Source organism: Acinonyx jubatus, chromosome B3 (genome assembly GCF_027475565.1).
Source record: "Acinonyx jubatus isolate Ajub_Pintada_27869175 chromosome B3, VMU_Ajub_asm_v1.0, whole genome shotgun sequence".
Classification (NCBI taxonomy): domain Eukaryota; kingdom Metazoa; phylum Chordata; class Mammalia; order Carnivora; family Felidae; genus Acinonyx; species Acinonyx jubatus.
This window is the reverse complement of record NC_069386.1, coordinates 100,082,750-100,097,058: the sequence shown is the minus strand read 5'-3', so window position 1 is coordinate 100,097,058 and position 14,309 is coordinate 100,082,750. Positions and strand designations below refer to the sequence as shown.

General features: G+C 45.3%; 2 protein-coding genes across 6 annotated transcripts in view; one reads left to right on the top strand and one right to left on the bottom strand.

The window, feature by feature from the left end:
• Window positions 1-12,340, top strand: part of GCH1 (GTP cyclohydrolase 1) — a 140,633-nt gene extending 128,293 nt beyond the window's left edge. The window contains exon 5 of the mRNA XM_053224473.1: window positions 11,927-12,340. Within this exon, the coding sequence (XP_053080448.1) occupies window positions 11,927-12,022 (96 nt within the window). The 3' untranslated portion in view covers window positions 12,023-12,340. The remainder of the gene's footprint in view (window positions 1-11,926) is intronic.
• Window positions 1-14,309, bottom strand: part of SAMD4A (sterile alpha motif domain containing 4A) — a 214,006-nt gene that overhangs the window by 37,658 nt on the left and 162,039 nt on the right. For 4 of the 5 annotated variants that reach the window (XM_027065747.2, XM_027065750.2, XM_027065748.2 and 1 more), the window contains 2 exons: window positions 4,690-4,799; window positions 2,405-2,491 (listed from right to left, as the gene is read on the bottom strand). In XM_027065747.2, coding sequence (XP_026921548.1) covers window positions 2,405-2,491; window positions 4,690-4,799 — 197 coding nt within the window. Of the gene's footprint in view, window positions 1-78; window positions 1,127-2,404; window positions 2,492-4,689; window positions 4,800-14,309 lie in introns of those variants that run through there. The other variant, XM_015082548.3, reaches the window with a different exon arrangement.

Below are 14,309 nucleotides of genomic sequence, written 5' to 3'. Positions count from 1 at the left end.
TCTGTGTGACATGTCTGTGTCACAGTGTGCATCTCGTGCTCCCCAAAGGCAGGAGCCACATATTACTGTGTTACTCACGGGTAGCCTCCAGTGGATGGGGTAAATGTAGTCCAAGGCAGCTGCTTAGTAAGTGTTCAGGCTGAGTGGAAGGGCTCTGGACATGGAGCTTATCTGCAGCAACCACTGATTATGAACTAGCCCTGGGCGGGGCCCCAGGTTCTGTGTGAGGTAAGAATGCTGTAGGCAAGCAAAGGCCTGATGATAGCATTTTCAACAGCATAACCAGCTTAGGACGTGTGGGAGCACGAGAGAAGGGGCTGATGGAGTTTGCTGCTGGTGGCCTAAGTGGTAACACATTAGGGATGACTCCCTCCCTCAAAGAGCAGGAGAGCCTTGGGTCCCAGAGGAGCGAGCCAAGGGGCTGAGTCCCCAGTGGATGCTGAGGACCCCCAACCCCAGGTCATGAGCTCCTGAAGGGACAAGCACACAAGTATCTGTACTCAGGTGTTCTGAAGCAAGCTGAACGTGCTGGTCTCCTAGACGCACAAGCTTTCCTCCTCAGGGACGTCGAAATAAACTCATTACTGCTCTTCTCTTGATCATTAGCTGCTCTCAGACTTTGTATGAAATTTGTCATCTTTTTATCAATTCCCACTCCAGGCACCTAAGTGGCTCAGTCAGTTGAGCATCTGACTCTTGATTTAGGCTCAGGTCATGATGATGTCACGGTTCACGAGTTTGAGCCCCACATCAGGCTCTGTGCTGACAGTGCAGAGCCTGCTTGGGACTCTCTCTCTCCCTGTCTCTCTCTGCCCCTCCCCTGCTTGTACTCTGTTTCTCTCTCAAAATAAATAAAAATAAACTTAAAAAAAATTCCCATTCCAGTGAACCCGGCAGAAAGTATTTTTGTGGAATCACTATTATGCTAGGTGTGAAATGGCACGGGCTCATCAAAGGCCAGATAGAAAGTCTGTGGCATATCAAGGCCACCTGTGCCAGCCTGTGCCCTTGTGTGTCCACACACTGATATGGCCCAAGGCTATGGGGAGTAGAGCAAACAGCAGTTCCTTCTCGTCTTTCAGGTGGGTGCATTTCCTCAGTGCAGAGTTCCTGTGAGTTCCTAAAGGATGCTCTGGAGGTAAGGGGTGGGAGTTGGGTGGGGTGGGGGGACAGTCACCCTTTCACCGTAATACTTAGCAAGCTAGTCATTATGCAGAAAGCTTTCTGTGCTTTCTAACAGATAAGGAGAAAATTGGCCTTTTGAATGGTCCCCAAAAGAGAATGTTTCTTATAGTAAAGATGGCAATAATCACTCTGTTAGACAAACCGCTTGGTAAAGGAGTTATCATAAAATTAAGAACAACAATAACCTCGGGTTCAGTTGGATAGGTCACGTGTCATTTGTGATTCACTTTAATTAGGGGCAGACCTTTCATCACAGATGGGCATGTGAGTAGCCTCTATATCTATCCCATGGCTTTAAAGCCCCTTTCCTTATAAAGTTATATATGCTTATTCTATACATATACTTTATATTTTATGTGATATGCATTAAATATAACTTTATATGTTGTATATAAAATTATATACACACATCTTTTTAAAAAAATTTTTTTTAAGTTTTATTTATTTAAGTGACCTCTACACCCAATGCGGGGCTCGAACTCATGACCCTGAGATGAAGACTCATATGCTCTTCTGACTGAGCCAGCCAGGCGTCCCTATTTTTATAAGTTAAAAAAAAAAAAAAAACCTTTCACTGCATTAAAACGTTTATGTTCTTACAAAACTTGCATTAGCCCTACCTCCCTCAATACTTTGTTTCCTTCCAAAGTCACCCTGGACACACTAGAGGACCTTACCACTCAGGTTCCGCAGGCGGCACATCCCTACAGAACTTTCCACCCACCAGTCCCAACCACCTCCCAACAGCAATGCACAAGAATCCCAACTTGGGGCAGAGGGCAGCCCAGGAACAGGCCTGGTCTCCTCTGCACCTCAGATGAAATCATAAAGCCACCACGTCCTAAAAATATCATTACCAGGGTGATGTCCGGATACAAAGATAGAAAGAGAACTTGTTTAGGTAACAAACGAAAAGGGACAGTAGCAGCTGATAGGTGCTTATCAGCCAAATGATTTTCATTCCCTCTATTGAACCTGGAGTTTACTGGGATGGCCGGTCACAGGCTGCCTCGACCCAGGGAATAAGTACATTTCAGCAGTCGGGTTACCCAGAAGCTTGGGGAACCAGGATAGTTCACTTGAAAATCCTTTCATGTTTTTCTGCCTCTGGTAGGGAAACAAGGTGATACACTCTATAAAAGGTCTGCCAGTGACACTTTCGACTGAGAATCTTCCCGTGATAAAGGTGGAGATGTGCCTTCACCTGGTGATAACTTACCCTTTCCAAAGACTTCAGGAGGTTTTGTCTTTCTTTGAGCTTCTGAATACTGATGACAATTTTGTGTCTTGCACCTTTGGTAACATTCTGTAATTAAATAAAAGTTATATTTAAAGATATATTTTTAAGAACCAGTTTAAAGACTCTTGGAGGCTATTTACTGTCTTCTTGGTTCCTACCTTTGCAGGCCAGTAAATATCCATTTGTCTCTCTCTTCAGTACTCATTGTCATAAACCTCTCCTTACTAAATATTTTAACTACATCTGGCTACACATTTGCCCGTGTCCTTTGGTTGTGACCTTTAGGAGAAGAGAGAGGGAGCTAGAACAGCCAATTACCCACCCAGCATGAAATGTCTTCACAGTCTTAAAGGATCATTTTAAAGTCATACACCCTCTTCTCCATATTTTGCCATGTCAGCCCCTCAGTTTGCCTGAAGGTCTCCATCCCATACAGATCTTCATTGTTTTCTCAACCCTTTCCTAGGTTTTCCATCTCAAGAATATGTGAAGGCTAGTGCAATTCTACCAGGTGTCCTACAACCAGGGCAATTTTTGGCAGTTTTCAGGTCATCTTTGGTCTCCAGTCATCACTTCAGCTAAATGATTAGGATTCACAGTTAGGACTGTGGATTTTGTCTTAACTGTGTGCAATGCTGAGCCTACGGATTTATTTAAACCCTTGTTGACTACAGATATCACACATTTCCAAGCAGGTCCTTTCTTAAATCAGGTCTCTACTACAGACTTCTGGTGACTTCTTGCAACTAGTCATAGGATTCCTCTTAAAGAAGGAAAAGATGGGAACACCAGACGCCTCTCCTTCAGAGATACTAACACTCAAGTGACAACTGAACTCACTCTCTAGGATAAAGTGTTAGGGGGCAGATTTGTTTACCTTGACTTTGGGTTCAAGTGAATTAAATTACTCTGAAAAATTTGTGCTGGCCTCTGGCTTGGCCCTCTCTGTCAATTATTTCTGGTTTGTTTGTTCGTTTGGTTTGTTTGTTTGTTTGTTTTCTCAAGTCAATAACTGAGGACTTAGATTTTTTTTTCCCCCCTCAACTCTGACCCAAACACAAAAAATGCTGTTAGAGGTCGCTCTCATCAATCCCTGGGATCTCAAGGAGCAATCAAGATGTAAAAAGCAGCGGGAGAAGTGTTAGGAAGTTGAAATTAGTGCCTTTCATTCTCTGAGAATGTGCAGTGACTTTGGGCTTTGTCTTGCATCTCAATACTGGTATTCAGCCAGGCCTGCAGAGGTTAACTGAGGGTACTGAATATGCAATGGGAAACCAGCATGTGCTGGGAGGTATGCTTCCAGACCAGTCCTGCCCCAAATGGTACAATCTCCTCTTCCTGCAAGGGAAATACTGTTAGCTTATTCAGACCATTAATTCTTTTAAATCATTGCTCGAAGGAAAACTGAGGTCAATTAGAAACATGCAAATGGCATTTTAACCAAGGGAAACAAAGACATTGCTCAGATTTATTTACTCGAGCACAGCATGGTACGAAGCATGCTTAGTTTTGAGGGGGGTCTCTCGACTGGCCTAGCCTTTGGCATCCACACTTGGGGAAAGATGCCTTAGAAGGAAGGGAGAACATTGTTCTTTTATGGGCACACATAGGGAAATGAAATCTGAGACCTGGGGTAATCTCATTCTCTGTGACTATCCCATGTTATTCAAGGTAGTTAGAAGAAAAAGGATTTTGCACAACTTACTCCAATCTCAGCTGAGTCCAATCTGAACATGCTTTTAGAAAAACGTTGGGGAAGGTCTGAGGCACGACCTGGTGCTTCGACTCACTAACTACTAGAAGTTAGCTGATTTGAAAACCAGACTGGACAACAGACAACCAATCTGTCATTGTCCAAACAAACCCTAGTTGGCCAGATGGAAAGATGGGGCAAGGAAAGCAAAAGCAGGGACACAGACGCTTTGAGGCTTTGGTCAAACGTTACTTCTAGGCCACTCCACTGATTCCTCCCTGGCACCTTGAATGTAGAGCATGCACCTAGGTCATACCTTTTTCAACATACTCTTTCTCACTAAGCTTCATCTGCCTTAGAGTTACCTGCTGGTCTCCATCTCCTACTGGACCCCGAAGGCAAGAACCCAGCCTTACTCACCATGCAATGCTGGCCAGCACCTGACAGTTCCTAGAACAAGGCAAGCTACTAGGTGGGAACAGGTATGGGTCCAAACAAGGTCTATCTTGGGCTTCAACTTCAGGTTCCACCTGGGGCACCTTCTCAGAGGATGGTCCCTTGAAGCACATACCTGAGCCTCCAGCTGGCACTCAGTAAGGGCCATCATTTCCTCATAGGTCATCTGGGAGAAAAGCGCAGCGTACTTGTGCAGGCGGAGGCTTTTTAACCAGGCTGGAACATCTGTGGTGCAAGATGTGCAAGAGATGGGGAGAGAAATTGAAAGGGAACGAGAAGAGATGACAAAAGATATGGGAATAGAGAAAAGAAAGGAGGGTGATGGTCGGAGGGAAAAAAAGAAAAAAAAAACCCTTTATGTTACTACTTGTTCAATTCAATTTTGGCAGCAAATTCTGGACTTTGAAATCTTGGTCTAGCCCTGATATTCCTGCTATTGGGTTCCCTTACACTACTTTAGACTAGGGGTGGCTAACTTGGGGTCCATGGGCTTCAGGGCATATAGGAATTCCCTAAAATTATATCCCAATTTGTAAATATGTTTACTTTTCTGGGCAGAAATCATCCATAGTTTCCATAAGATTCTCAGAGGGATTCATGACCAAAAATATGGCAAGGAACCCCTTGATTTGGAGAGAACTGACTTAGAATGTTAAAACTACACATGATGAGTCTTCATCTCAAAGAAAACTTCTTTCTAGGTTCAGTGTAGCTCTCCACATGCTGCTTCCTCTGCTTCCACAGTGATAGGTAAACCAGGCAACTGTAGGACCTACGGGTGGGGTTGCTGTCATTCTTAGCCTAATCTTTCTTCTGCCTTCCTGAGCCCCAGTGGGAATAAGGGCATCCTAGACTCCAAACTATCACGTGTGTGTGTGTGTGTGTGTGTCTGCTGACCACTTCTCCAAGTTATGGAATGTATCTGGATGTGTCTCTGACCTTTTGCTTGAATATTGACGACAAATGTACCAAGACTGGAAGGACCCAGAGATTGCTTAGACCATAGGATAATAGGAATTCCAAAGCAGATCTGAAATAAGCCCAAATCTGGGATTCTCGAGTTGGGAAAATTAATAGAAATAGTGTCAGAATTCATGAGTTATCACCTTGTTGCTAAGTACAACCAAAGCAAAGCCCTTGTGCATGCTCTTTAGCATTTCTGCGCTGATGCGATCTTTGAGAAATCTCTAGAATCAGCTTCCTCCACTCCTTGCTCATTTTACAGATGGCAAAATTAAGTCATTAAGTCTAGTTTATGGAGTATGTGGTGAACTGGGGACTAGAACCAGGCCTCCCAATTCCTATCTTTTTCCTATGTCATATCAACTTCTCGTGAGATGAGGGCCAAACAGCCCGTCAGTGCTAGGGCTGGGTAAACAATGACCACAAAGTACTTAGAAATGTTGACGCACTGGGTAAATGTTACTCATGTTTCCTATAAAGTGTTATCCATTACTAACCATGTTGATTACGATATACTGTCTATTTCCACGTGCTTTATTCTGAGGCACTGACAAACACTCCAGAGTAAGTGGGAACCTTCCAATTTTCAATTTTTAAGGTAGTTAACTGGGATTGATTAAAGAAACCTGGCCTCCTCTGAAATCAGGCCCTGATTTCAGGCCCCCTGGGGGAACCAAACACAGGCTTGATTTTGTGCTTGGAGGCCCTTCATTCTACAGTGACAAGCAGAGGGTCCCTCTGGGATCATCAGTAACCACAGAGACAAGGCTTCCCCAGGCACATAGTACAGACCCCTAACATCCTCCTTGACTCAAACTGTAGTTCGGTAGAGTCCAGACCCTGCCAGCTCGGACTCTGGTGCTGTCCTTCCTGCGACATCCTGGACCTGTTTTACCAGACTTTATTCTCCATCATGTCTTGTTGTTGCTGAAACAATGCTAATACGTCTGCAGAGTGACCAGGCAAATAACAACATCTCTGGCTCTTGGGCCGATAACGTGTTAACAACTTTGGCACTAGGATTCATGTTTGCTACTTTGAAAAGCCCCAAGTTGCTGCTCAGAAAACTCACTGATCATGATTCAGGGAAGTCTGGGTAACCCCAAGGCACACTTGGGCAAAATCTGTTGCAGAGATTACAGAGCATCTCATGGGCCAGATTTTCACTGGGTGCCCTACAGTTGAATCATGCAAAATCCACCAATGATAAAACAGAGTCCTCAGCTACTAAATCATGTTAAAAACTGGGTATTTTATATGCCAAGAGGACAATGTAGGGTTTTAAGAGTTGGGGAGAGCGGGGTGCAAGTCTGGGCTTGTCAAGACTAATACTCCACTCAATACTAGTTCCTTTCCACAAAATATCTGACAACTAGAATTTCTATTAGAGGGCTGGAAGGGCCTGCCTCACCTGTTTAGTCAAAATGCGGGTCATTGGGAATTGTCTTCCTACAAAAGGTTCCTACACAACACAGTGAGTTAGGCCTTCCTGAGAAGTTACTTCTAGATAATGTTGCTGGGAAATGTAAGCTTCTCTTGGCCGTATATTCCCTTGAGGCAGGCACATGTTGACTCTGCTTGTATAGTGAGTGTCTCAGTGCCTAGCTCGGTGTTGTGTGCTTGAAGAGCTCTCCTTCCTGAAACATGAACTGATGAACAAAGAAGAAGAAATCCCAGTTCTTAAGAACATAGCCTACTAATCTTTCATCCCCTGGTTCGAGACAAGGTATCTTCTTTTGCCCGGAATTAAAACAAAACTCCATTAGGAGGGAAATAAACCAGAGAAGCAAGAGCACCCGGACCATTTCACTCCTCCCAAGCCAGGAACTCCAATGACTTGGATGCTAGATTCTGTGACGATGTTACCCAGAGGCAAAGTCGAGCTAAAAGTTCAGGTCCTTTCCTGTGTACCAGGTGCCACAGGGTTGGATGCAAAGCTAAGAACCACCTCATATAACCTCAGATATTGTGGTTTTTCATTCTGCAAAGCTGTGGCTACGGTTGAGAGACACAGACAAGCAGGGGTATTTCCTTTGGGAGCAGATACGTGATTGATGTCACGCGTGCCTCCTGGGCTCCCACCTCTGGCTGGCACATAGCCATTTAGCTTCATCTGGGCTGCTTCTGCTCGACATGCCAATGGAGATCCCAGACGACTAGAAAGTCACTCTCTTATGCAGTGTGGGGAAGATTTAGATGCTTTTGCTCTATGCTGGGTTGACTTCCTTGGCAAGTGTGAGCATCCCGATATTTGCTCAACATTTTGAACGTTTGCTGTGGGGGCCAGGCATGTCCCTGCCATCAAGGAACTTTTAATCCAAAGAGAATAGCTGACTCACACAAAACATTTATAATAGTTGCAGGACAAGTGCTAAGTCAACTCAAAGTCCTAGGCAGGCACAGAACAATGTGCATTCTGGTTTGCCCTGGGGAGTAAGGGATAGCTTCAAAGTAGCAGCAGTCCTGGAATCACTGGGCAGACCTACTGAGGAAGCCATCTGAGGAGGCAGGAACAGCATATTAGCATGCACAGAGCTAAGAGAGCATTTGGGGCTGAGCAAGCACTTGGGTGAATGATAGTAAGTAACAAGGTGGGACAAATAGGCAGGGGTCCAATGATTGAGATCTATAATGCTGAAACAAGGACAGTAGGCCTCATGTTTGGGTGATGAGGCACTGCTGAAATCTGGGCAGCAGAGGCACTATCAGAGGAGTATGTAAGAAAGGTGACGACTGTCAGTGTAAAGCCTGGACGAGGGGATGTGGGAGTGGAGGCTGGGAGATGAACCGAAGCCCTTGGAGATGGCTCGGAAGGGCGGTGGTGAGAAGGAAAGGATATAAATGGACAGTGCTTGAAGATCAGGGAATAGGGAATGTGAGTGAGACTGGTGGTTCTTCTGACTCAAGCTTGGGAAGACAGAAAGTACAGGGGGGCAGCAGGTTTGGGGTGGCAAGGGAGAGATGGTGAGCTCTACTTCATGTCGGCCGAGTGTCACTGCCTTTGAGCCATCCAGGTGGAAAAGTCAACTAGAAGGATCTCTGAAGCGAGGTCTGAGCCAGAGAACTTGTCAGCAGCATGTGGTGGGTGGTGGCTTGAAGCCATGGAAGTGGGTGAGGTCACTTAGGGAAAGAGCATGCAATGAGAACAGGGGTGAGCTAAGATGGAGCCCTGGGAGCATGAGAAGGTGTGAGAAGAGAAGCCCATGAAGAAAACTGGGAGGAGGAAGCTGAAGGGTAGCAGGTTTCTAGGAGAAAGCACTATGTGCAGATGGTGGCCCCTGTGCACAGTGTCCGTCTTTCACAAAGCTCCTTCTAGATCTTGCTGCAGTCCATAGTGGTTTATCTTCATAAGGCCTTTTTTGGGCATAGTACTACACTCATCTTTTCCATGCTCTGTGTGTACCTGATGGTCTTTACCAATGGGATCAATTTCCAATTATGCTGAGTTCTATTTCCCCTTTTAGAGTTTGGACAAACCAGCCACAGAGAGGTTTTGTGGTGCGCACAACAGCTCACACAGAGGCTGCGCTCCAAGTAGAACTTGAGCTGCTTTTTTCAAATATTTGCTGCTGGAATGGCTGCAAATACCACTCAGCAGGCCATGCAGCGCCTGCCTCACAAACAAAGAGGCTCCACAAGATTGAAAGATGGAACCGGTACTGCAGAAGGGCTCAATATGGGAAGCATGATAGAGGGCAGGGAGTAAAACGTTCCTGGAAGAGAGAAACGTGAACAGCCTTGGTTTCCACAAGGAGCCTCACCTTGTGGTGGTCCTGGTACCTGCAGACAGAAGGGAAACTCCCATTCACCACAGAGAGCCAGGCTAATCTCAAACAACTCTCTCTCTTCCCGGGAAACAACTGCATCCTTGGTCTTTGAGGGAGAGGAGTGAGCCAACTGAGGGGTAAGAAGAGGCTAACTCTTCAGTGTTGAAGTGAGAGGGGAAAGATTCCTTTCAAATCCAAAGCAGAAGTCTAGGAATATCATCGATATTACTGATGCCTGTCTCTTTCTGGCCAGAGCAGAATGAACAGCTCAGTGCTGTTCTAGCCTCTGAGCGAAAGGAAGAAGGCGCCTTGGTCCATGGTTCTTGTGAACTGTGAGCACGCTCCTCAGTCCTGGGAAGTGTCCATGGTGGCCTCCAGGAGGGGTTCCATGCTGATGGGGAGCATGTGTGGGTCTCTGAAGAAACAGGTTGAGTGAAATACCCACTTAGAGGGTTTGGATACAAGTGCAGGGACTCAATTTCTCAGTTTCCGTTAGCCATGACATTCATAAGTGGTTTTCCACACGCAGCTTGCTTTGCGTCGTTAAATAGCGGCTGGGTTCCACGTCGCAAGCTACCCTCTGCGTGCCCGCACAGTTCTTAAAGCACTGCAGCAGAAGACACACACTTGGCAAGGAAGGGTGGTTAAAAGACTCATGGCCCTTAGAATTTGGGGGAATCCAGGAAATTTGCTTTTCAAGGACAAGGAGCCTTCTGCCTACCTTAGAAGAGGGGGCACAATCTGAGCCCGTTAGGACCTATCCATGCAGGCTATATGCTGGTATTTGGGAGTGAAGAAAGTGAGGTAAATTTACTAAATCCTGCCCTTGAAGTTAGACGAATTCAAGACAGCGTCTAGAAAGTCAACATTCAGAAAATAGTGGCTTGTTGCCATGACAGCCATGCAGAAGAATGTCTCAGCCCCCTCCCACTCTGTCACTTACACCTTTATGACCCTCAGAAATGCTGTATTCACAATCTTGCTCACGAAGGTGTCTGTTGGGGTTCTTTGTCTTTAAGAGAATCACACTTCTCAATAATTTTTCTAATTTCATTCTAAGACAGGCAGAAGTTCAGAGGTTTACATTTCAAAAACAACTCAAAACCCCACAACTGGCTACTTCAGAATAGGCAATATATTTCCTTTGCTGTGGAGAAAAAAAAGTTTACTTACGTTTCATCTAAGAAAGACTCCCTAGAAAAGGCAACCTAAGCCTATTTTCGCAGTCCCTGGTCCCCTCCACTCTTAACTGCTGTGTTTCTATCAAGGTTCCTGAAGCCACAGTTTCCTTCTTAACCTTTTTTATGTCTATAGACAAACAATGTAACAGTTTCAGTTACCTCCATATTTTGTACTAATATAACAGCAACACATCATAAGTCAACCCAGTTAATGTTAACCCATTATGGTGAGGCTGAAGCATATATCAAGAGAAACAGACCGTAACCTCTACCCCTTTCACACTGACGACTGCAATGAGAAAGTCATGGAGCCTCTCACTCGTAGGAGCCCAAATCTATGAGCCTTACTAGCCAGAAATCTGGAAGGGAGTCTCACACGTGAGTTTCCCTACAGGTAGGCAGAATGTTCAACCTGTGCAGGTGAGGAGAGGAGCCAGAGCTCAGGGAGGCTGTGCCAGGGAAGAACATGGTGCACCACAGTGTTGGCCCATGTCCACTGGAAAGTTCTGTAGGTTCTCATACTCCCCATGCTTCACAATGGCCCTCAATCTGTTTCTTCTATATGCTCTTTGCCTTAGATGATACCATGGGCTATCCAGCTGACCTGGGCATCGTCCTCAATTCCTCCTGCTCCGGAGCACCATCTGCATTTAACTAGCGCACTTTCAGTTCTGAGCTGTCTCAATTCTACCTCACGAAGACCACACAGACACATTCCTTTGAATCCATTCTTGCTGCTGCTTGCCTTGGTCCCACCTCGTTTTCTTCCTCAGTCACTAAAATATCCCCAACCTCTCAGCTGGCTTCCCAATCCAGACTCCCCTGCCCCTCATCCCCTCCTCCATGTCCCCCCAACACTTCTGCTAGGGTCTGATTTTCAATGAGCAAACGTAAGCAGGTCGCTCTGCTGCTAAATGCCTTCAACAGCTTCTATCAACGTCAGATCTTTCACAAAGCCTAGCATCTGGTTTTTCCCTCTCCAGACTTCTTTCCCATGTGACACTTGAGCCATAGACGCACTCAGTCAACCTGTCCCATCACCATGCTTTCATGTATTCTTTTCCCTTTGCGCAGAATGCCCTTCCCTTACCTTATATACTTGGCTAACTTTAATCATGCTTCAAGACTCAGCTCCAGGACTCTCCTCCTCAGGAACTTTCCTTGACTTCTCTCCACTTTGCATTAGGGACCTCCTTGGTGCCTGTCTGACCCAGCACAAGTCTCCAAAGACAAGACATTTTCACAGCCATACACCTGCATCAGGTACCTGTTTGTTGTTCATGTGACAGGACTCCCTTGAGGCAGGTACAATCTATTTCTTCTCTGTCTCCCCAGTAACTAGCCCCAAGCCTCTCTCAGCAGGTGCTTAAAAGTCAACTGACTTGATAAGGACTAAAGTAAAACCGAATAAGTCTTTCTTTTTTTCTCTTTGCTCCCGTAGAACACAGCCACATCACTCATCAACAGCGCTGGCCTTTTGAGAAGTCTTTGTGTGTTGCGTCTACACATAATTTCTGAGGACATGGTGCTAAAATGAGGGGCAGGAATGCTCCCTCCCCCAGTCGACTTCTGCTCTTCTATATTTTCTCCTCCTTCCAGGAAATTATGGGAGTATCTTTTTTCTCCTCTCGGCCACCTGAAGGCTTTGCATGAGAGAAGAGGTAAGAGAGCACATTCCACTCATGTTGGCACCGAGGGGAAGGAGGACATAACTGAGTATCGACTCGGGAATCATGAATCTGGGATTCTTCCCCTGGGAAATGTTACAGTGACATTTCTGCAAACAAGGACAACTGAATTTAGAAACCACAATCAGCATATCTGATCCAAACATGTATAAGCAATAGCCTCCACAGGGCATGTTAAGGGGTGGGGGGCGGGGGGAACTCTCATATTCCTGCTGTTTCCCACTTCTGTTCATTAATTTCTACTTCAGTAGCTAATCCCATTCTTGCTTTACCCTGAGATTAGTCCGAGATCCCTACCCTGAGGGACATCCAATCTGTGCTTTGGAGCTGACTTACATGTTCAGGATGGGTATTTACTATAAAAGGAAAAACAAAGCAAAGCAGACAGATGATGTTAATCCTCTGAGAGCACAAGTTGGTCTACTTGGGAGAGAACTTCGTGACGATCCCTGACAGGGTATGCTGACACCAAGACAAAAGAGGGAGAGATCGATGTTTGTGAAAATCTTAAAAAGAAGAATGCTGGGCCGTGAGCTTTATTTCACACTTTTGACCCAAGAGGCACATTCCTAAGGGACGGTTCGTAGCCAAACCTGGCAGGTTGTCCAGATGAAAAGGAAGGAATAGATGAACAATGTTTCAGCGAGGTATGCAGAGCTGTTGGCAAGAAAGATGAATTCATACTAAATTCAGCTCAATTATGGTGACTTTTTATCCTTTTCCCAAGGTGTAGGGGGAGGGCTGACATGCATCTTCTGGAGATTTGGAACTCCTCCAAATTCGACCGCAGATACCTTGTTGTTTCTGTATACTAGGCTTTTTTAAAAATGTAGGAAAATAGCAATGCAGTGATGGCATCCCGAGGTGGACCGGAAAGTAGCCTCAAAGGGCTGATAATTCTGCCAGAGGACCTGGTCCCAAGAAAGAAAGAGATGTGAATTCGAGAGGAAGAGCTGGCTCTTTTTAGAAGCTCAGCCTTAGATTTCATATTTCATTTCCCAGAAAGTATGAATTAATTTGGAAACTTAAAACGGGCGTCTGCTCTTGGACGTAGGGATCCAATGAGAACCTCTTAGGCTGGGCATGGTGAGGGCTGCTTCCTGGGTGCGTCCTGGAAGGCCACTCTGGATAGTCTCTGCTGACAGAGTTGAGCAGTGGCCTTTTCGAGAAGACCTCTCCAGGCATAGCCAGGGGGTGGCTTTTTGGATGCTTTTGGACCCTGACTCTGGATGCTTACTGTTTTGGGGTATGGACATGTCTACTGCTTGACCTATCAGCTGCACTGCGAATACACTTATCCCACAAACAGAATCCTCCATTGTTTCTCATGTCCTCATTCAAATATGTTTTGCCCTTTGCTTTGCTATGGACTTTATATTTTGAATCCCAAACCAATTCTTTGGAGCAAGCAGTTCAATAGGTCAGCAGAAGGTGGATATACATAGGAAAGAGTCCACTGTTTCATCCGGTCACCAAATAGCTTGTTTTCTGACCATATCCCTTGGGCCTATAAAGAAACTCTTGGATATAAGCGCTTATCTGCATCACTTTCTGACTGAAGAATCTCTGAGGCGACAATTCTTATCAATTCTGAAGAAAAGAACAGAAGAAGCTTATATATGGGATATTCCTTGAACTTTGATTTTGACTTTTATTCTAAAACAGCAATAAGAAATTTATTCAATTTTCCTCTTATTCCTCTTTAAAAACGTGCTCGCAGGGTGCCTGGGTGGCTCGGTTGGTTAAGCATCCGTCCTCGGCTCAGGTCATGATCTCATGGTTTGTGAGTTCAGGCCTCATGTCAGGCTCTGCACAGACAGCTCAGAGCCTGGAGCCTGCCTCAGATTCTGTGTCTCCCTTTCTCTCTGCCCACCCCCCCCCCCTTACTCGTGCTCTGTCTCTATCTCTCTCTCTCATAAATAAATAAAAACATTAAAAGAATGCTCTCATTATTGTTTTCTCACCTCACCATGACAGCACACAGTGAGCATACCTTTAACCACTTTGGGAGAATGTTGAAGGTGTACATTAAAGAAGGAAGGAAGGAAGGAAGGAAGAAAAGTAAAAGGAAGAAAGAAAGAAAGAAAAAGAAAAAGAAAGAAAAGTAAAAGGAAGAAAGAAAAAGAAAGAAAAGTA